Below are 21581 nucleotides of genomic sequence, written 5' to 3'. Positions count from 1 at the left end.
ACACCTCGGTGTCACTGCTGGACTGAGAATCAGAAACGACCAGCCGACGACACAAACTGCAGCAGCAGAGGAGTTATCGTCTCTGATGACATCTACAAGACGGACCAACGAGGTAGGAGTTTGTGATGGCGTGGACAGTGTTTATGAAGATGACCGCTGACTCACTTCATGGGTGAAGTGCAGTGAAGGAATACGCTCAGCCTTTCTTACACAAGACTTTTTAATGAGACTCTTCCAGCCAAATCTGCCTCGTTGGTATTGTTGGCTTCCTTTGTAAATACTAATCTACTTGCGTCTATTTACACATTCTTTAATTACAGCTACATTAATTGCCAAAAGTATTCAGTCGCCCATCCAAATCATTGAAGTCAGGTGTTCCAATCACTGCCGTGGCCGCAGGTGTATAAAGCCGAGCCCCTAGGCCTGCAGACTGCTTCTACAGACATTAGTGAAAGAATGGGTCGCTCTCAGGAGCTCAGTGAATTCCAGCGTGGTGCCGTGATCAGACACCACCTGTGCAACAAGTCCAGTCGTGAAAGTTCCTCACTACTAAATATTCCACAGTCAACTGTCAGTGGGATTATAACAAAGTGGAAGCGTCTGGGAACGACAGCAACTCAGCCACAAAGTGGTCGGCCATGTAAAATGGCAGAGCGGGGTCAGCGGATGCTGAGGGGCATAGTGCACAGAGGTCGCCGACTTTCTGCAGAATCGATCGCTACAGACCTCCAAACTTCATGTGGCCTTCAGATCAGCTCAAGAACAGCGTAGAGAGCTTCATGGAATGGGTTCCTGACAACACCTTTGGAATGAATTAGAGTGGACACTGTGGGCCAGGCCTTCTTGTCTAACATCGGTGTCTGACGTCTCAAATGCGCTTCTGAAAGAATGGTGAGAAATTCCCATAAACACACTCCTAAACCTTGTGGAAAGCCTTCCCAAAAGCGTGGGCCAACATCATATTAAACCCTATGGATTAAGAACGGGATGTCACTCAAGTTCATATGCGTGTGAAGGCAGACGAGCGAATACTTTTGGCAATATAGTGCATCAGTAAATTAAACTGTATATCAGTATAAATAAGTTCTTGCAGAGACAAAGAGGGAACGAGTGATAGTTCATCCCCAGAAGAGTGGTGTAGGTGGAGTTTTCACAGGCTCTGCCTCCAGATCATGGGGGTTTCAAATTGGCCTCATATTGTCATGTATTGCAAACACTCATTCATTAAACTTACTGATGTGACAGAAGCCCATTGGTTTGTGTTGTAAATGAGTCATAAATTTTCTGTTCAAGTTCAGAAAAACTCATTTTTGTGGTTTAATCCAAAGTGTGGTACAGATGCGGCAGACGAAGTTTAGGCTGAAGAAAAAATTCTTTTAACATTCAAATTACCAAAACACCTAAAGCAACATACACAAATAAGACAGGATTGTCCAGCTCTGGTCCTGGAGGTCCAGTTAGCTCGGCTCTGCCGTTCGTTCACTGGGTTTAGTAAATGTGCATGAGCAGGAAAAATCAGCAGACTGTGCTGGACTCTCCAAGAAAGGAATGATGAGCCCTGGCTTAAGAGGGCTGGCTTTCCCAAACCACTGAACCAGAAATGACCACTCCTATGGCGAATGTCATGGCGTAACGGAGGACAGGTCCAGCGGGGACACTCTTCTGACTGGGGTGGTGTTGCTGGACAGAGGATTGAAGACGCTGGGTAAGGACAGGTCAGTGGAGGATGGCTCTCCTTGCTCCCGCACGGCTGAGATCTGCCTCAACAAGGCCTTCCCTTCCTCACGTGCCTGGAGAAAGGAAGGAAGCAGGGATTCTTTATTACCTGAGTGAGATTTTTACACAAATCTGGACAGATGGATGACCAGGTGCCACGTCTGAACTGTTATCAATATCAGGCCGGGTGACCCTTATTAGTCCCATAACAGGAAAAATTCACCTCCGCATTGTGAGCAAACTTGCCTGGAGCAGTGGGCAGCCCTATCCGCAGAGCAGTTAGGGGTCAGGTGCCTTGCTCAAGGGCACATCAGTCACCTACTGTCGGCTCAGGGGATCGAACCGGCCACAAGGCTGGTACCTTAACCACCACTTGCTAACACTGTGATGTGAAGCGGTCAGTTGTAACAACTGTTCCTTCTCTGGGCTCGTTTGAGGGTGTGACTGTGGGAGTGGGAATTGGTTACGGCGCCACATATCAACAGTCTGATAGGACGTACAGGTGCTGGTCAACGAATTAGAATAATTTGAAATAGTGCAATCATGAAATTCTTTGAATGCATTTTTTGTGCAGAAAGCAAATCAGGTGTTCACCGCACCTGTCCTACTCGTTAGAATAATCACAGAACTCGTTACCTGTAGAAAATTTGCTCAGCTGAGCTTTCCAAAAGGCCCATTTAGGCCATTTAACTGTGACACTGTTGTTTTATTGAATTAGAATAATGGAGAAACCGTTTCATTGAATTAGAATAAATGCTCGAATTTTTGTTTTCTGTGAAGAGTGTTCACTGTGCAGTATAAAGTCAGGGTTGAGTAGAATTTCTAAGTTGTAAAATCAATCATGGGTAAGCAGCGCGACCTCTCAACCGGAATAGTGGCTCAAATTCAAGCCCTTCGCCAACAAGGCTTGACCCAAACTAAAATTGCTGAGCAGCTCGGCATCAGCCAGTCTTCCGTCTGCAAAGCTCTCAAGAAAAACTGCAGCAAGCGCACCAACTGTTCCGGCGTCCGAAAAACTTCTGCTCGCGACAACAAGCAGCTGAGAAAGATCGCAGTCAGCAACCGGTTCAAGTCCACTTCCGAGCTCACCGACTTGTGGAACAAGCAGACCGGCGCTGACGTCTCCAGATCAACCACTTACCGTCGTCTGCGCGAACTCGGCTTCAAATCTCGCGTTCCAGCAGTAAAACCGATGCTGAACAAGAAACAAATGGAGAAACGGCTGAAGTGGGCCAAAGAACACAGCGAGTGGACTGCTGAAGACTGGCAGAAAGTGGTCTTCAGTGACGAATCACGCTTCTGCATCTCCTTCGGTGACCAAGGTCCTCGTGTCTGGCGTCGTGGTGGCGAAACCTACAACCACGAGTGCGTGAAAAGATCCGTCAAGTTTCCCCAGAGCGTTATGGTCTGGGGATGCATGTCCGCTCGAGGTGTAGGGAAACTCTGCTTCCTCAAGAAGACTGTCAATGCTGCCGTATATCAAGATATTCTGGAAACGTTCCTGATTCCGACTGTTGAGGAACAGTTCGGCGAAGAAGACTTCATATTTCAACAGGATCTTGCACCGGCTCATGCGGCAAAGTCGACCAAAGATTGGTTCACTAAAAAACAGCTTGAAGTTTTGGCATGGCCGGCCAACTCGCCTGACCTCAATGTCATTGAAAACCTTTGGGCCATCGTCAAGCGGAAAATTCGCGACAGAAAGCCTACTACGCTGGACCAACTGAAGCAGAACATCGCCACTGCCTGGGAAGCTGTGAGTGCGGAAACTTGCGACAAGCTGGTCAAATCGATGCCGCGGAGACTTCAGGCAGTCATACAAGCCAAGGGGGCAGCCACAAAATACTGAGAAAGTGATGATTGTAATTATAATAAAAATTATTCTAATTCAATGAAACGGTTTCTCCATTATTCTAATTCAATAAAACAACAGTGTCACAGTTAAATGGCCTAAATGGGCCTTTTGGAAAGCTCAGCTGAGCAAATTTTCTACAGGTAACGAGTTCTGTGATTAGTCTAACGAGTAGGACAGGTGCGGTGAACACCTGATTTGCTTTCTGCACAAAAAATGCATTCAAAGAATTTCATGATTGCACTATTTCAAATTATTCTAATTCGTTGACCAGCACCTGTAGTTCAACTCATTTGCATAAAGTCGGGCCACAAGGAGAGCGAGAAGAGAAATGATGGAAATCAGTGGTTTTGATGCTGGTATGTTTTTGTTTCTTGCCGCCTTATGGCACGTCAGGTCACGACACGCTCTGCATGATGTTATGATTTCAAAAAAATTCTAATAAAAAAAATAATTTTGCATGAAATCACTGCCCACTGTCCACATAGATAACTAAAGACATTTTCTTACTTTATTGGTCTGTTTCTCTACAGACCTTTCGAATAGGGTTGTACTTGTGTGGTCAGTGATTTTGCCAACAATATCTCAAAACAACCCTTTAAAGATGGTTTAGAATGGCTGTTTACTAGCTGTAAACAGATGACCACTACTCTCCCAGAGCACTACCACAGATCACAGCACTTGTACAAGTACATTTATAAATAGTTTGATGTCATAGTTTGGTGGCTTTTTTTAATAAAATAACATTACCAGCTCTGGTGTGTCTGTTCCTCACTCCTGTTTCCCATCTTTTACTGTTAATGTAGCTTAGAACTGCAAATTCACCAACTTTTCCATAGCATAGTACCATAGCGACACCGACAGCCTCGCCTAGCTCGAATCTCGATAATTTGGAGATAAATGGACTTATTTGCTTTTGTAATCATTCCAGCTGGTTTCTTGATACGTTTAATCTCAAAAAAGTCAATCTGTCAAATGCTTAAAAAAAAAAAAAAAAAAAAAAAAAAAAAAAAAAGTGAAGTCTCATTCGCCAGCTCCTGGTTCAAACTGGCCCGTTCCACCTTAAATAGTGCAGTTATATTCTGGCACTCAGGCACCATTTAAGGTGGAACAGGAAACATCAAACAATAATCTGCAGAATGAAAAGCCTTGTTTAAAAAATAAAAAAAAAACTTTACAAGAACTATTTTACAAGAAAAGTTTCCTGCCAGAGATGCGAGAAAAGCGACTACAGCAGCTTTTTGCAGAGCAAAGTACGTCTGCGATTCCATTTACTGTATGTTTTTTTAGCCTATACTAGCGCAATAGCACATACTGAGACATATTTACAGCCAAGATATGATGCTGTGCCTCTCGAGGTGGTTAAACAGATGCTGAAATGGCTCTTAACATTTGGGTTGCGACTCCTGATCTAGACAAAAAGTGCGGTCATGCCATTCAAGCGTCTGTTCATGAGCTCTTATGGATCCATGGATATCAAAGTTACTCAGAATGCTCAAGCCTATAACCACTAACCACGGTATCTGATCTATCAGTGAAGCCTCAGTGTGACGGTGGGTGCTGCTCAGACTCACATCGTTGTAGTCGCAGCAGCGCTGAGCGCAGAGAGAAGCCTCGTCATACAGTTTGTTCTTGAAGTAGTACTGACCCAGATAGCGCAGGGCGGTGCTCACCTCAGCGTGCTCCAGCTGCTCCTGAGAGAGAGAGAGAACACAAACACGTCTTGCACTAGTTTCACGCCTTTGTTCTGCGAGTCCTGCCTTACGGATTACGGACCAAAGTATTTCTACCAACAAAAAAAAAAAACAGTAGCTCTTAAAATGTTATTCTGAGCAGCCACAAATACAAGCACAAACACGCGGTACGGTTTCCAGCAGAGAGAGGAAAAAATGACCGCAGTACATCATCATGATATTATTTTAAAACAGTATCAGTGCTCAATCAGTACGGGCTCTAACTAATAGGCTCTACCGCATGCAGCTGAGTGGGGCTCTGCAGCCACCAGGGGACCCCTAACATATATTACTGTAACATGATGCTGTCCAAGATGCTCGAGTGAGGGATGAAAGAAATGGGATAATCACGTTCCAAAAAGGAATGTGCACGTGGAGCCGAAAAACCAAACTGACAAAGAGGAGAAAAAGCTTAAGTGCGTTTAAGGCTTGAGTGCGTTTAAGGCTTAAGTGTGGTTTTTGTTACGCCATTCGTTTTCGCCTGGAGCTGAATAACAATTAGCTGATCTGGAGTCTGTCCTATGAAACAGCTTCCACTTAGACTGAGCTTCAGACTTCAGCGTCAACAAAACCGACAGACGCAGTTTACAACAGCTTTCTCTGTTAATCTGGGTTTAGATACTTAGACTGATTACTTCAGTGATTAATGCAGGTTTACATATTCAGGCTGTAATTAATCCAGGTTTACATACTCAGACTGTGACTAATCCTGGTTAAGATACTTACACTGAGATTATTCTAGCTTTAGGCACACAGTTAGTGATTAATCCATGTTTAGAGACACAGACTGTAATTAATCCAGGGTAAATTACTCAGACTGATTAATCCAGGTTTACATACTCAAGACTGTGACTAATCCCGGGTTAAGATACTCAGACTGTGATTAATCCAGGTTTAGACACACAGATTACCAAAATGCATTTTTTCTGCCTTAATCCACAAGATGGTGCTGTGTCTTTGTGGTGAGGTCAAAGCTGTCAGAGAGACTGGCTTAGTTTCCATCCATGTACTTTTATGCTTAACATATCAAATAACACAACCAAATATTGCTGAAAAAATTTGTGCACTGGCATAAGAGGAAAAAAAAAACGTGGCAAATAAAAAGACATGATACATTTCAATAGAAACACTGAATAAGTATAAAAATAACACACATCATATGATTTACATTTACATTTACAGCATTTGGCTGACGTTCTTATCCAGAGCGACTTACAATTTGATCATTTTACACAGGTAGGCCAAGGTGGTGTTAGGAGTCTTGCCCAAGGACTCTTATTGGTATAGTGTAGGGTGCTTGCCCGGGTAGGGGATTGAACCCCAGTCTACAGCGTAGAAGACAGAGGTGTTAACAGAGGTGATACACTAACCAACCGCTATGACTGATCAGTTGGTTCAGTTTTTGTGGCTGTAGATATAAACCTGGTGAGTGTGTGTGCCGTTTACTGACAGTCATGTCTGTGTGAAAGAAGATCTGCAGTCTCTCAGACTCCATAAACATGGTTCAGCTCACCCCACAGGAGAAGATATCCTGGATGTAGATGATGTAACACTGAGCCGCGTCGTCGGATTCGTTTAACTGCTCGTGAAGTCTGAACACATTAAAAAGTAAACAGATCATTAATGAAAAGACGTTACTCTGTGAGCTCAGCAAGAACTGAAGGAGGAATTTACTCATAACATCTGTGCGATTTTATTTATCATCATTATTTTGAGTGGGCGGGGCTAAACATCACAACCTTGGGGAATTCAAAACGAGTTTTGAAGCTTAGTTTCGGTCGGAATGAATGGTACATTACTTTTTAAAAAATAAGTCAAATTAAAAACAAGGAGAATCAATGTTCTGTGATTTGGACCTTTTAAAATGTTATGTAACTAGAACGTGCTCTCTTACTTCGCCAGTTTGAGTAGAGCCATCCTCTCCACGTCTCCCACAGAGTACGCTCTCCAGTAACACTGAGAGGGAAAACAGGGGAGAATGATCAGAAACGGCCCCCCGTCAGTGGGCATAACCTCCCCACACACAATCCTGCACCACTACTAACCTTTTTCGCTTCAACTTGCTGAGACAGTTTTTCGTAACACTCGCCGAGAGCCACAAGCATGCGAGAGTCGTTTGGCCTGCAGAGGAGAAAACCACACACACACACACACACACACACACACACACACACACACACACACACACACACACACACACACACACACACAGTCACAAACACACACATCTACAAGTACAATGATTTTCATTTTGGGCTAGAAGTTAGGGAACCAGCCTTGTGACTAGAAGGTTGCTGGTTTGATCCCCAGAGCCAACAGTAGGTGACTGAGCTGCCCTTGAGCAAGACACCCAACCCACAACTGCTCCCCAGGTGCTGGGGACAGGGCTGCCCACCGCCCTGGGTAAGTGTGCTCACTGCCCCCTAGCGTGTGTGTGCTCACTAGTGTGTATGTGGTGTTTCACTTCACGGATGGGTTAAATGCGGAGGTGGAATTTCCCTGTTGTGGGACTAATAAGGGTTGCTTAATGTTTACCTTACTAGATCTACAGAAACAATCCAAAGTCTTTTTACATTAACTTCCAGTATAAGTTAAGAATGTTCTTTTTACTTTTCCTGAATCTTAGGCTCCAGCACCCCCCCGCGACCCTGACGGAGAAGCGGCTTAGATAATGGATGTATGGATGGATGGATGAATTTTACATTCCAACAGCCAGTTTATTAACATTAATATCAACATATGAACACAAGGTCACATGTTAAGACTGTCTTTCCTCTACTGAATATATCGTATTGAGACACCCCTGTATCACATAAAATCACATGCCCAACATAAACATAATCTAAAAGGCTGATAAACACATACACACCTGAGCTGGTGGGCTTTTCTGTAGTAGTAAAGCGAATAAAAAGGCATCTTGAGGATCTCGTACGTCTGTCCAAGTCCATACCAGGCTCGATAGTCCCTTTTATTCACTTCGATAGCATGTCTAAAAGATTGTAAAGATGTGAAAAGAGAAAATGTAAACATACAGCACATGCATGAGAACTCACTCCAAACTCATTCACCCTTACAGAGAAAACGTGGAGTTCCCGTGTTTTATTTTAGACCAAAAAGAGGAACAGGGCCTTACGTGCTTCTGTTCAAACACAGCTTCTTATCGGAACTTTCCGATCCACCTTTTTTTTAAATCGCCAGATTCTTATTCAAATTTTCCACCCCACCTTAAAACGGTGCTGCTTGTACATTCTGCTCCATGCAACACCTGCAATATTTAAGGTGGAACAGAGAATTTGGATAAAAAGCCAGTTTTAGCCTTGTATTAATGCTGATAGATGCTGGATGGACTAAGAGGTTTCACTGCAGGGTCAGTAAGTTACTGGAACGTCGACTGTGAGTCAGGCCCTCTCGTCCAACATCAGAGTCTGACCTCACAATTGCTCTCTTCACTAAATGGACATGAATTCCAACAAAGACACTAAAATCTCATGGAAAGCTTCCCAGAAGAGCTGATGCTGTTGTAGCCACAAAGGGGAGCAACTCCATATTAACACCTATAGATTTGGAATAAGCTCAGGTGTCCACATACTTTCGTATACAGCGTCCACCCACAGTTACTTTGCAGTGGTTTCAGTAACGTTACTGAGGCTGACCTGTAGGCCTGGATGGCTGCTGACGTGTTCTTCATCTCCATGTACTCGTGCCCCATGAGCGTCCAGGCCCCCAGACAGCGCGGATTCAGCTTCAGAGCTCTCTGGAAATAAAGCGCCGCCTTCTCATGCTGAGACCGCAGACTGTAGTAATTACCTATACGTTAATACAGGTAGGACAGAAATGCAGGTGGTTTATGAGACAGTAAGGCAAGTATATTTCAGTTACATGAGTAAGAGCACACTGACACACAGGCCTACATCACTGTGCTGTTTATTCTCTGTGGCCAGCTTCAAGTACATAAACCCAGCTGCAGCATAAGGACTGTGTCCATTGACCTCAGGTACTCACCAATAACACAGCACGTCTCCACTCGGTACTTATCGATCTCCACCAGGTTATGGGCCAAATAGCTGAGCTCTGGCTTCATGCTCTGAAAACATGAATTAGTAAATTAAGTTTTGTGTAAAGCATTTTAGCAGCTGATATTTATATTCTCAAGAGGGCTACTGGTTAAAATATCACGACAAAAGAATTTAAAAAAAGGAAAACCAAGGACACAGTCTTACTGATTTAAAGCACCAGCACGTAGCTCCTCAAAAGACAGTGAAAGGACACATTTCTAGCACACAACGCTCAACAGCCACTTCAGCTAAAACACGATTATTTCACTGCAATTATGAGTGTCTGAAGCTCCCCCTGGTGGACAATCTTGTAGTGAGTGGGCAAGTTAGTGAGTCAGTGAGTGAATTAGCGAGTTAGTTAGTAACTGAGTGAGCGAGTTAGTTAGTAACTGAGTGAGCGAGTTTGTTACTTAGTGAGTGAGCGAGTTTGTTACTTAGTGAGTGAGCGAGTTAGTTACTTAGTGAGTGAGCGAGTTGGTGAGTGAATGAGTTAATTAGTGAGTTTGTCAATTAGTATGTAAGCGAGTTAGTGAGTGAGTGCGTAGGTTAGTTTGTGAATGAGTTGGTGAGTTAATTAGTAAGTTAGTGAGTTAGTGCAAGAATGAGTTTGTCAATTAGAGAGTGGGCAGGTGAATGAGTTAGTGAGTTTATTAGTAAGTTAGTGAGTTAGTGAGTTAGTGAGTGAGTGACTGAGTCCGTGAATGAGTTAGTCAATTAGTGAGTGGGTAGGTTAGTTAGTGAATGAGATTGTGAGTTTATTAGTAAGTTAGTAAGTTAGTGAGTAAGACTAGTGATTGAGTGAGTTAGGGCGTGAATAAGTAAGTCAATTAGTGAATGAGTGAGTTCATAATTGAGTTAGTGAGTTTATTAGTGAGTTAGTAAGTTAGTGACTGCGTTAGTGAGTTGATCAATGAGTAAGTGAGCGAGTGAGTAGGTTAGTTAGTGAATGAGTTAGTGAGTTAATTATTACGTTAGCGAGTGAGTATGTTAGTGCGGGAATTAGTTGATTAGTAAAAGAGCGAGTTAGTGAGCAAGTTTGTGAATAGTTGAGTGAGTTAATTAGTAAGTTAGTTAGTGAGTTGGTTCATGAGGGCCTTTGCAACTAAAATGATTTGGCTTTGTAATCTTAATCTTACTGGGGAAGGTCATTTCAGTCAAACTTGAAATTTGAATTTGTAAATTATTACTGAAAAAATATCCGAAAGTTTTTATAATGTAAATCCTCCTGCTTTACTTCAGAGTTTTAAGATTAAACAGGTGACGGCTCACTTCTCTATCATTACCGCTCAGAGAGAGAACAGCACTGTATGGTGAGTTACAGTTAGGGCTACACAAACTAAAAAAATAAATACTTTCATTTATATTTATTCTTTATCTAATGACAGTTTTAAACTGTGCTATCATAAATAGGTTCTAGTCAGGTATTTGGTTGGCGACGGGCCAGTTTGGGTCAGTTTTGGACAGTTTTGTCAGGTTCAGGTGAGTTTCAAACAATCAGAATAATTAGTGGTCTCACCCTGACATAGAGAAGGTTGGAGAAGGTGTCCATGTTCTCAATCCGGAATGGATCTTGCTCCCGAAGTTCATTAAACAGATCCAAGGCCTGGTCAATATCTGTGGAGCAAAAACATCAATATTTCTGTTATATTTCATGCTGAACTCAACAGAATTTTATCTGATCTTGCAGCATCTCATTTCCAGTTCTGAAATCTTAACCTGCTTCATTGAAGTCGATAATCTGCTGTCATGTCTGTTTGCCAGCAACCGACCATACACACACAGCTGAAATGTAAACAGGTCATTGAAATAATGTTAAAAATATAAGTCACAGCTGCCGTTACTGATGTAAAAAAAGGTCAAACAAACCTAAAATGTGATAAACTAAGTTGTAAATGCTGTGAGAGCGCCACCTGCTGTTTATCAGAGCATCACCGCTCCCCAGTTTCAGTCTCCATTTCCCAAACACTTTAGCCGAGCACGCTAATGTTACTCCTCCTAATAAACAGACACACGTTCAGCTCCGTCTCCTCATTATTCACCACCGTCACTGTAATATTTCATCATCAACATCAACACAGGACGGTAATCAGAGGCACGGTGGAGAATCGAGTCTGCAGAGTCTGAGATTTTTAAAGTTAGAAAAGAAAAACGTCTCACAGTGAAAGCAGCGTTTTACAGCAGAATCTACATCTAGCTCAGTATGCTGGTAGTGAACTAAGCTGCCCGACACAGCTGCCAACAAACCATAGAAACAGACGCTTAAACAGAAGTTAGGACCCTGTTTGGGTTCATCCTAAAGTTACAACAGGACTTAGGAGGTTTAGTCTAGTTTGGATGTTTGTGTGATACTATTTCCTTATGTGAAGTTAATGATGGGATTATGAAGATAGGAACTGTTATTCCGTAATAGCTACTGTCTGAAATTCAGTCCATACTGAAGTCGTCATGGAGACTAAATACATCAGATTTCAGAGTTAGGATATTTCTCTACAGCCTCTCACCCAAACCTGTGTTCCTCCAACTGGCTCTCAAGAAATCAACTTTGTGTTACCTTTTACTGCATCTATGTTTGCATTCATTCTAATGTAACATGGTGTTTTCTATTTCCCAGACAATTTGCTGAGGTGCCCAAGACGTCCGCACCGTACTGTAAATGTGCTTATATAAAGCGGATTATCAGACACACCTCTAATATTGTGATACGCCACGGCGATCTGGGAGATGATGTAGGTGCTCTTGGCGAATCCAGCCTCCATCAGGCTCTGGTACTTCTGCAGTGCCTCTTTGATCATCTGCAGCTCAGTGTACATATGCGCCATGAAGAAGTCCCTCACCCAGCAGTCGGGCAGAGACAGAGACTTCAGCTACGAAACAGAGAAACAACCGACTCAGCAGAGCGAAAGCTATATAAGAAGTAAAGAACGAGTGCAGGTGCAGCGCAGACTGTGCTCAAATCAGCTTTCAGTTTCATAAGGCTGTAGCCAATCATGCAACACAGCCCAGCCCATTAAAGGTGTTATTCTGTTGGGAAATATACTTTCAGCTCATGTTCGAGGCTCATGTCTCCATCTAGTTGCAGTGTCTGCTGCTGCTGTTTAAGGAGGTCAGTCTCTCAGTAACATGTCTTTGCTACACTGCTGCTAATTTTAAAATGTATGCCTCTCAAACACCACTAGCTGCACAAACCATACAATCAACTGCACCTTCAATGGCTCGGCCCGTCAGCATTAATGGTGCAAATGTGCACGTCAGCCATGCCATGAGCACTAATGCACCCGGAGGATGAGATGATTTCCAAAAAGAATTTAAAGTTTTAATTCATCGAGCCATAGGACACTTTTACCATTTAAATAAGCTCAGGCCCAGAGAAGGCGGCAGTGTTTCTGGGTTCTGTTTATATGTGGTGTTGGCAGATGGTGGTTTTCAGAAGTGTTTGAGTCCATGAAGTGTCGTCCTCTGTAGAATCACACCTGTTTTTAATGTAGTGCTGCTTTAAAGGCTCAAAGATCATGGCTAGACAATATTGCTTTTCAGCCTTGTCCCTTACATACAGTGATTTCTCCAGATTCTCTGAATCGTTTGATATTATGTACTGTCAATGATGAAAAGCAAAAGTTCTTGGCTATTTTACATTGAGAAACATTCTTTTCAAATTGTTGCCTGTGCAGTCTTTGACAGAGTGGTGAACCCCTCTTCATCTTTACTTCTGAAAGACTCAGCCTCTCTATGATGCTCTGTGATACCCAATCATGATACTGACCTGGTGCCAATTATCCTAATTGGTTTTAAGATGTTCTACCAGTTGTTTTCTTTTAGCAATACACAACTTCTACTTCATCTTTTGTTGCCCCTGTCCAACTTTTTTGGAATGTGTTGCTGGGCATCAAAATTGATAAATATTTTTCAAAAAACAAAGTTTCTCAGTTTCAACATTTGATATGTTGTCTTTGTGCTGTTGTCAATTAAATACAGGGTTTAAATGTTTTATACAATATACAGTGGTGTTTCTGATGATTTCATGACTCATGTCTGTGATTTTAAGTTCGTAAGTTAACTTTCAATCACTTTCAAAGTCAAACGAAATGTATACTCCTATTTAACTCAACAATTATTCTGTGTCATTATGCTACAGCTTCCAATGTGGAAAAACCTGTAAAAATACCCTCTACAGGTTTAACTGGAACGATGTAATCAGAAAGGAAGGTGAATCGGTACCATTTCGATGTTGGTGATGAGATTGCAGAGCTCCAGCCAGGCGCCCCAGTGCAGAGGAAGTGCGTGGGTTGCAGCGACGAAGATGTCCACCGCCTCTTTCAGCAGGTCCAGTTTCCGCAGCACCACGCCGTACCTGGAGGGCAGAGCGAGACCACAGGATAATTTCTGAGTGCAGGTAGAGAAGAGCAGAGCAACGAGAAGCTTGTGTGTTACTGTGGTTTGCCGTACAGGTAGAGGGCGAATCCGTCCAGCTCTCCGGCACTGTGCTTCTTACTGAGCTCCACTCGCAGCTCTCGCAGAGCCTCGTTCCGCACCTGCCCTTTCTCTAGAGGACCTGCACCAACAAGCATGGCAAAAAATACAGTGAATATGACTCAGCCTGACAGCTTTTCTGCCCCAGAGCTGATAGCAGCACATTAATGTTGTGCATTGGCTGTTTCATTGTCTTTTAAAGCTAAAACTGTACAATATGGAAGTCCAGTGTTTCCCAATCCAGTTCTCAGGGCCCCCAGACTGTCCACATTTTTGCTCCAGCCTATCAACACCTATAGACGAAGGAAAAATGTGGACCGTATTGGGGCTGCTTGTCGTTTACTTAATACTACCGTAAGTTTTTTGGCCTCCTTTTTAATCTCCATTTGCAGTATTTAATATTGACTCATCAAAATTGACAGACTTTCCTGATTTTAAAATCCTGTCATGTTTTATGTGTGTTCTAATGCAGTGAAGGCACTGCGGCTTCGTATCTATATCTCTGCTTGTTATTCTCAGTTTTGAATGTGCTGTTTCTGTCATTGCTGGTTTAAAATCATAAGCGGTGCGGCCGGTAAAGCAGAATGGTTCCGTGATGGTTTCGTTTTTAACACACTCGCGAGTGATAAAAACGGTGGGAGTGTATTTTGTGCTTCTCATGATGAGAGGCAGAAAGTAGAGCTGCTCTCACTCTACAGGCCGGTGGCTCAAGCAAAGTGGAAATACTGGAGCTGCAAATATTACGGGTTTTTATATTATACTGTAAAACAGTCCTGCAATGCAGACTTTGCTGCTGGATGTGCATTCAGGTAATGCTGGCGTGGTCGGCTGGACTCTATAAACATTTACACTGTAAGTCTGAACATTAGGCTGCTAAAGCTCATTATTATTATTACTATTTTTTGTGATTATAAACTTTGTGATGCTGTTTACAAAAAAACTTTCTATAACTTGCACACCTGACCTCCACAAACTGTGCACGTCCAACTAAATCCAACACTGAAACTAAACTGTACATCACACAGGCCTTTGTGACCTCATCGAGCTCACAAAGTCACAACAGCTTGTGTCACACCAGGAATAACAAGACACCGTCCTTCAGAACCACATCAATATAACAGGAATAACAACATTAAGCTGGAGTAAATCACTCTCTCACCCAGGCTGTCGACAGTCTCGTCATCTTTCTTCTTTTCTCCGGACTGTAAACGTGAGAGATGTCACAAAATTTCATCACTTTAGACCAATCAAAACAAGGTTTGTGGCATTTTTTCTCATCACACTAAATTCAGTTAGACATGAATGGGATTAGATATTAAACAGTTAATATTAAGAGTTAAATTAACATCATCGGCTCACCAGATATCGAGAGTACATGTAGAGAAAATAGGCTTTCTGGCTGCGACAGCCTCTGAGGAAATACGCCGCTCTGTCGTACTCCTTCAGGTCAAAATACGACTTGGCCAGACAGAGAGCGTCCAGATCCTGAGCGTCCTCCTGAAGAACGAGCAAACATCACACATAATCTGACTGGTCTGAGGGCCGTCCCTGACTGGTCAGAAAGCTGTCCCTGTTTGGTCTGAGGGCTGTCACTGATTGGTTAGAATACAGTCCCTGATTGGTCTGAGACAGTCTTTGATTGGTCAGAAGCTCAGCCCTACTGGTCCAAGAGTTCTTTATGATCTGAATCCTTGAACTTCACCTGTCCCTGGAGTACGGCTGGACGACATGAGCAAATTTATATCACGATATATTCCTTAATTTTGGTCGATACGATATGATTCCGATATCGATATGAACAATCTAAAACCACAGAAAACTGCCAAGAACGTCCACAACGAATTGAAAACGAATATGAAAAGTGCTCAGAGTTTCTGCGGAATACAGAAAAATGAGTGAGCAACAATGAAAACACATTGCTGGGGAAGGGACATGTTTGAGGGCTGATGACATCCTATGATGGGCCCTAGAGGTTTCTGGCAAGAAATACAAGCTGGTCTACCTTATCTGGCTTCAACGCTGCCCTTTTACATGTGACGATGTTGCCACCTGTGCTAAAAACCCTCTCAGAGAGGGAGCTTGTGGCCTGGTTTTCCCAGTTTGCTTACTCTGGGGAAGTTCTTTTGACAGACTTTCCACCAACCCAGAGGATCTGAGTCAGTGTCAGCATCTAGACCCAGAAGGTAGTTGCCGAGTTCTTTCTCAACTGCCTGCTGTGGACTCAGGCCTGCTGTATAACAAGAGGTGGGCCTGTTTGAAAAAAAAAAAAGCTAGCCAGAGACTTTGCTTTCTTGGCTGATGGCACTGCTACAGAAGCTTCTCCCCCGGCTTCTTCCCTTACCAACAGCTCTCTCTCCCTTCAACATCTCCAACATGGCTCTGTCTTTGATGTATTCTCTCTTCTCCTCCTCAGTGTACTTAAGCTTGAACCTTGGGTCAACGAGGCATGCATTGTCAAGTAGATCATCCATTGCTGGGTCATCATACTTTTCGGTGATGTATCCAATCACTGTTGGTCCGGGTGAGCTCTATGTCATCCTCTGCTTCCTTCAAGAAGGAGGTGTTGAAGAGGTGCATGACTGGTTTTAGGAATGACACTGACGTAGGACTCACTGGACAAGACATCAGTGAATTCAAGAAGTGGGCTCAGAGCTGCATCTATAGACTCTAAAACATCCACATCTTGCCAGGTGGGAGCCAGCGACCTGGCCTTCTTGTCCTTTGAGAGGACCTCTGTGATGGCCCTCTTCTGCTCCAGAACTTGCTTTACCCATCTGTTGACGGGAGCCACTCTTGTTGGTGTTTCACTTACAAGCTTGTGCTTTGGCAAGTTATACTCCTCCTGAGCAAGCTGCAAGGTCCAGCTTTTTCTTCCAGCAGAAGGAGGCCAACCACCTTTTTACAGACCCCAGTTGCTCTGTCCACTCTTGTCTTGGTTAACTTTCGCTGTAGAGAGAGAGAGAAAAATGTAGTGTATAGTTCTCTGCAGCCTTGTCCGTCCGTTCAACTCAGCAGCTTTGATGACATTGGTCCCACTGTCTGTGGTAACGCAGACCTGGCGGTCCTCACCGAGTCCCCAGGAAGCGAGCGCATCGGCAAGCCCGGCGGCAATTGCTTCACCCGTGTGATCCTCAGGAAAGTAGACCGTCTGGAGGCACAAGCTGACAAGCTTCCAGTCTTTGTCAATGAAGTGGACTGTCAGGCTCATGTATGGTTCAGAGGTTCAGCTTGACCACAGGTCAGCTGTGGTCGCAAAACATGACGCTGACTTCAGCTGCTCCTCCACCCTTTCCCTAACTTCACCGTAAAGCTCGGGTATAGCTGTGTGTGAAAAATACCGTATCTGGGGTCGATGACTGACATCATTTTCCTGAAGCCTACATTTTCCACCATACTAAACGGCATCGTGTCCTTAGCCAAGAAGCTGCTTTCAGCTTTAGTGATGTCTTTATGACGCTTGGACCATTTGTCATATGGCACAAACGCAGCTATCCGTGTTTGGTGCGTGGGATTCCCTTTGCTTGACACACCTGCTGGCGAAGTTTCAGGGACAGGTTGGCTTAAACTTTTATGGTGCCGCATTTTCAGACCATTGAATATTCTGTCAAGAGGAACTGCTTCAGACGATGGAACAGATTCGATGTGTTCCCGCTGCTAGTCGGCACCACTCTACAGCACATTTTGCACTGAAACCTGAAGTTTGTCAGATCTTTGATTGCCGAACCACTGAATTAGTCTTTCCTCTCTTATCAACTGTTTCTTCTGCTTTATTATCACTCGTGGAAACTCGTTCAGTCACATTTGTATTGTATTGCTTTTTCAGCTCGGCTTGAATGCAATGAACTGATGGGCAGCGCCCTGTAATGAACATCAGCGCAGATGGTGTAAACAATGTTTACCGAAATATTGGAAATGTGCCTAAAAATCATATCACCGTTATTGAAAACATTTTCTATCGTGATATTTACTGATACTGAGCTGCTGTCCAGCCCTACTCTGGAGCAAGTTAGGGAGGGACGCAGCATAAGCTGTGGAGACGTATCCCGGTAAAAAAAAAAAAAGTTCCTCCATTGTAAGAAAATCCCTCATTAGATGAAACTAAGCTTATCTGGCTATGCAAGAAATCCTCCTACACAAGAAGTCCTGGTCAGAGACAATCTGCTGTCCAGTGTAAGACTCACCTCAGTCAGCTCAGGCGGTGAGGGCAGCTTACTGAGTGGAAGAGGATCGAGAGCGAACGCCAACTCAGACGCCCTGATTGAAATAAGAAGAAGAAAGATCACCATCCCCAGCTGGACACCAATCCAAACCATTTAAATCTGAAATCGTTTTAATGAAAGTCTTTATATAAAAAGCTATATTAAAGAATAAACACTATGATCAAAAAACCTGCTGTTACAACAAATACATGCACAAGCTCCTTCTGGTGTGGGTCACTGCCACTTGTGCGCTAACAGTGCTCCCTGCCGGAGAAACGTTATAGGTGTGATTTCCAAAGCCACGCCTGCATGCTTTTAAAAAACGGCATTAAGGCAGAGCCGCTCTGGAATTCTACTACGGAAGCCTTTGGATTTTGCCCCTTGGTCTGTTGCAGTTAAGCCCACCTAAGAAGCAAGCTACAATGTTCAGAATTATTAATAACAGTAAGAGTCATCTGGGCCACTTTCCAAAATAATAGTACAAAACTGTTCAATCTGCCCTGTGAGGGACTGGCGACCTGTCCAGGGTGTATCCTGCCTTCCACCCAATGGGCTCTAGCACCCCCCCCCCTTCACGACCCAGAAGGAGAAGCAGCTTAGAAAGAGTGTGTGTGTTTAATGTGTAATGCTGACTATCTTAAACCTCTGGAGGACGAAATAAACAGAATAAGAATATAATACAATTAAAAAAGCAGCTGAAATGACAATCCAGCCCAGACGAACAATTTTACATCTGTTGTAAACAGATCCTACTCTCCTCCTACGGTGGTCCCGCAGGGGTCTCTAGAGTGAGATTGTACAGTGTAGACTAGGACCCCCCGCTCTGCGAAGCTAAGAAGCCGAATATCACATCCATTTTTAGATTTATTAGCATCGACATTAGCAACTTTAGCAGTCAGGACGAGGATTCCCATTGGCTGCGTGACGTATTTGTGCACTGCATGCTGGGCATTGTAGTTTGAGAACACTGACAGACCAAAACGAGGACAAAACAAAAAAGGACAGTAAACTGGTTTTATCGAACTAGTAAAGCTGAGAGATTCAACGGATTATTGTTATTGGCAGAGATTATTATTGCATAATAAGACAGATAACTCATTAAAAGCTAGTTTAACGCCTCAACGCCCCTTCAAAAACACTTTATCGTCATTCTGGGGTCCTTATTTGGTCTATTAGAGACTATAAACTAGTATGCAGAGAGATTCTGAATAACGTAACAGTAAATTGGTCGTTTCTGTGACAAAATAACTTATTTCTATCATTTTTTTACTGAAGTCTTTCTGCTCTTAACGTTAGTGTTTATAAGAGTAGCTAGTAGCCACTGAGTTCATCCTAAGAGCCTTAAACCGCCGGATTTTACATAAACACCGTGTTTTCTGTGATTAAACTTTGAAAAATTAGTTAGAGTGAGAGTTTCACACCCGGAGCTGCGAGGTTACGAGGCTGAACTTCCCGGTCCACCTTAAACGCTGCACCAGGTTCGTTCTACCGCCTCCAGGAATCAGAGCAACCGCCGCAGCATTTAAGGTGGCGCGGAAACTTGGAATGAGAAGCTAGCCAACCTGAAGCCAACTTCAGTTTTCTGGCTCGTTTAGAGTATCTATCCGGAACTGAACGCTGTACGTGAAGCTGCTGTTGTGTTTTCTCACCATTTGGCACTGTGCACCAGCCCGCGCTCCCTGCACTGCTCCTGAATCTCCACCAGCTGCTGTTTCACCCGCACCAGATCCTGCAGCTCCGCGCTGAGCGCCGCCATCTCTCCCGCCTAGTGGAGTACACACAGTCACAGCGCTCCCAGCGGACACCAGAGGAATTACACTCACCACACTGCGCCTCCAGCGGACACCAGAGGAATTACACCAATCACACTGCGCCCCCAGCGGACACCATAGGAATTGATTTAAATACATTGTCGTTTTCTTAATCATTTCATACCATTCTCAACATCTTTGACTTAAGATAAGTGTTGACTGTAGATGCTGTATTTTTCAAGAAACCTTAATGCAGGTGTCAGTTCACATATTCATAAATACACTATATTGCCAAAAGTGTTCACTCATCCATCCAAATCATTGAATTCAGGTGTTCCAATCACTTCCGTGGCCACAGATGTATAAAGCCAAGCACCTAGGCCTGCAGACTGCTTCTACTGACATTCGTGAAAGAATGGGTCGCTCTCAGGAGCTCAGTGAATTCCAGCGTGGTACTGTGAACGGATGCCACCTGTGCAACACCTGTGGTGGTTGGGATAGTGTAGTGGCCTTCTACACTGCAGACTGGGGTTCAATCCCCACCTGGGTAAAACACCCTACACTATACCAATAAGAGTCCTTGGGCAAGACTCCTAACACCACCTTGGCCTACCTGTGTAAAATGATCAAATTGTAAGTCGCTCTGGATAAGAGTGTCAGCCAAATGCCGTAAATGTAAATGCAACAAGTGCAGTCATGAAATTTCCTCACTACTAACTATTCCACTGTCAGTGGGATTATAACAAAGTGGAAGTGATTGGGTACGACAGCAACTCAGCCACGAAGTGGTCGGCCACGTAAAATGACAGAGCGGGGTCAGCAGATGCTGAGGAGCATAGTGCGCAGAGGTCACCAACTTTCTGCAGAGTCAATCACTACAGACCTCCAAACTTCATGTGGCCTTCAGATCAGCTCCAGAACAGCGTAGAGAGCTTCATGGAATGGGTTTCCATGGCCGAGCAGCTGCATCCAAGCCTTACATCACCAAGCGCAATACAAAGCGTGGAATGCAGTGGTGTAAAGAGCCACCACTGGACTCTAGAGCAGTGGAGACGTGTTCTCTGGAGTGACCAATCATGCTTCTCCGTCTGGCAATCTGATGGACGAGTCTGGGTTTGGCGGGTTGCCACATTTCTGTATTACAGATTTACTCATGTTTAAGTGAATTTTAATCAAAATGGTAGAGGGTTGTGGATGTTTGGACTGTTTAAAGTACTTGTAAAAGACTCATTTAAATATATTTAAGTATTTAGAAATAAATTGTTAAGTGTTTCAGAAGATTCTCTGCACTTTTATACCGTAAAAATGGTATAGAGTTCAGTATAGACAGACGTCCTGTGTACTGGCTGGACGTGCAGTCAGGGGGCAAAACCACTTTTGGTAAATTTGCTGCTAGCTAGCGCCCCCTAGCTGAGTGTGCATCTCCATGATGACATTGCCCAGAAACCTACACTGGCTCACCAAACTGTCCAGCCGCTAACTGTCCAAATATCAGCGTTAGCGAAGTTAGCCTAGCAGAGTTTGGACAGTTAGCAGCTGGACAGTTTGGTGAATCAGCATGAGGACCATCACAGCACATACTGCTAGTCTATCATCTGTGCTGGTTTAGCTCGTCACCCAGCGTGGTCTTGGTGGTTGACTAGCATGTCAGCGTCCAAAACACAACATATGCTAGTTTTGCTGGTGTGAGGCCATGCTGGACTGTACTGGTCTATCTAGCAGGGAAGCTAGCCTAGTTAGCAATGAGTGGATTGTTGTTGAACACTTATTAGCAATTAAACAGTTAGGTCACTCAGTGTGGGGACGGT

At 43.8% G+C, this 21581-nt stretch overlaps 1 protein-coding gene across 1 annotated transcript; it reads right to left on the bottom strand.

Moving 5' to 3' along the window:
• Positions 1–1293: 1293 nt before the first annotated feature.
• cdc23 (CDC23 (cell division cycle 23, yeast, homolog)) lies at positions 1294–19820 on the bottom strand. The gene is made up of 16 exons (XM_017684880.2): positions 19672–19820; positions 18005–18077; positions 15183–15320; positions 14983–15025; positions 13800–13905; positions 13572–13704; positions 12043–12220; positions 10873–10970; positions 9304–9385; positions 8955–9108; positions 8171–8290; positions 7347–7422; positions 7196–7257; positions 6815–6893; positions 5143–5262; positions 1294–1790 (listed from the first exon to the last, which is right to left on the bottom strand). Exons 1-16 carry the CDS (start codon positions 19776–19778, stop codon positions 1623–1625), a joined length of 1737 nt encoding a protein of 578 aa, XP_017540369.1. The 5' UTR covers positions 19779–19820; the 3' UTR covers positions 1294–1622.
• Between the last annotated feature and the right edge of the window lie 1761 nt (positions 19821–21581).

The sequence above is a fragment of the Pygocentrus nattereri genome, chromosome 16 (genome assembly GCF_015220715.1).
Source record: "Pygocentrus nattereri isolate fPygNat1 chromosome 16, fPygNat1.pri, whole genome shotgun sequence".
Taxonomy (NCBI): domain Eukaryota; kingdom Metazoa; phylum Chordata; class Actinopteri; order Characiformes; family Serrasalmidae; genus Pygocentrus; species Pygocentrus nattereri.
The sequence above is the reverse complement of the archived record's forward strand: the minus strand, read 5'-3'. Positions and strand labels throughout refer to the sequence as shown.

Coding starts and splice junctions, on each gene's coding strand:
- cdc23 (XM_017684880.2), bottom strand. CDS start 19,778: ATGGCGGCGCTCAGCGCGGAGCTGCAGGATCTGGTGCGGGTGAAACAG. Junction 18,078..19,671: donor CTGGTGCACAGTGCCAAATG/GTGAGAAAACAC, acceptor TATTTCAATCAG/GGCGTCTGAGTTGGCGTTCG. Junction 13,705..13,799: donor GACGGATTCGCCCTCTACCT/GTACGGCAAACC, acceptor TCTGCCCTCCAG/GTACGGCGTGGTGCTGCGGA.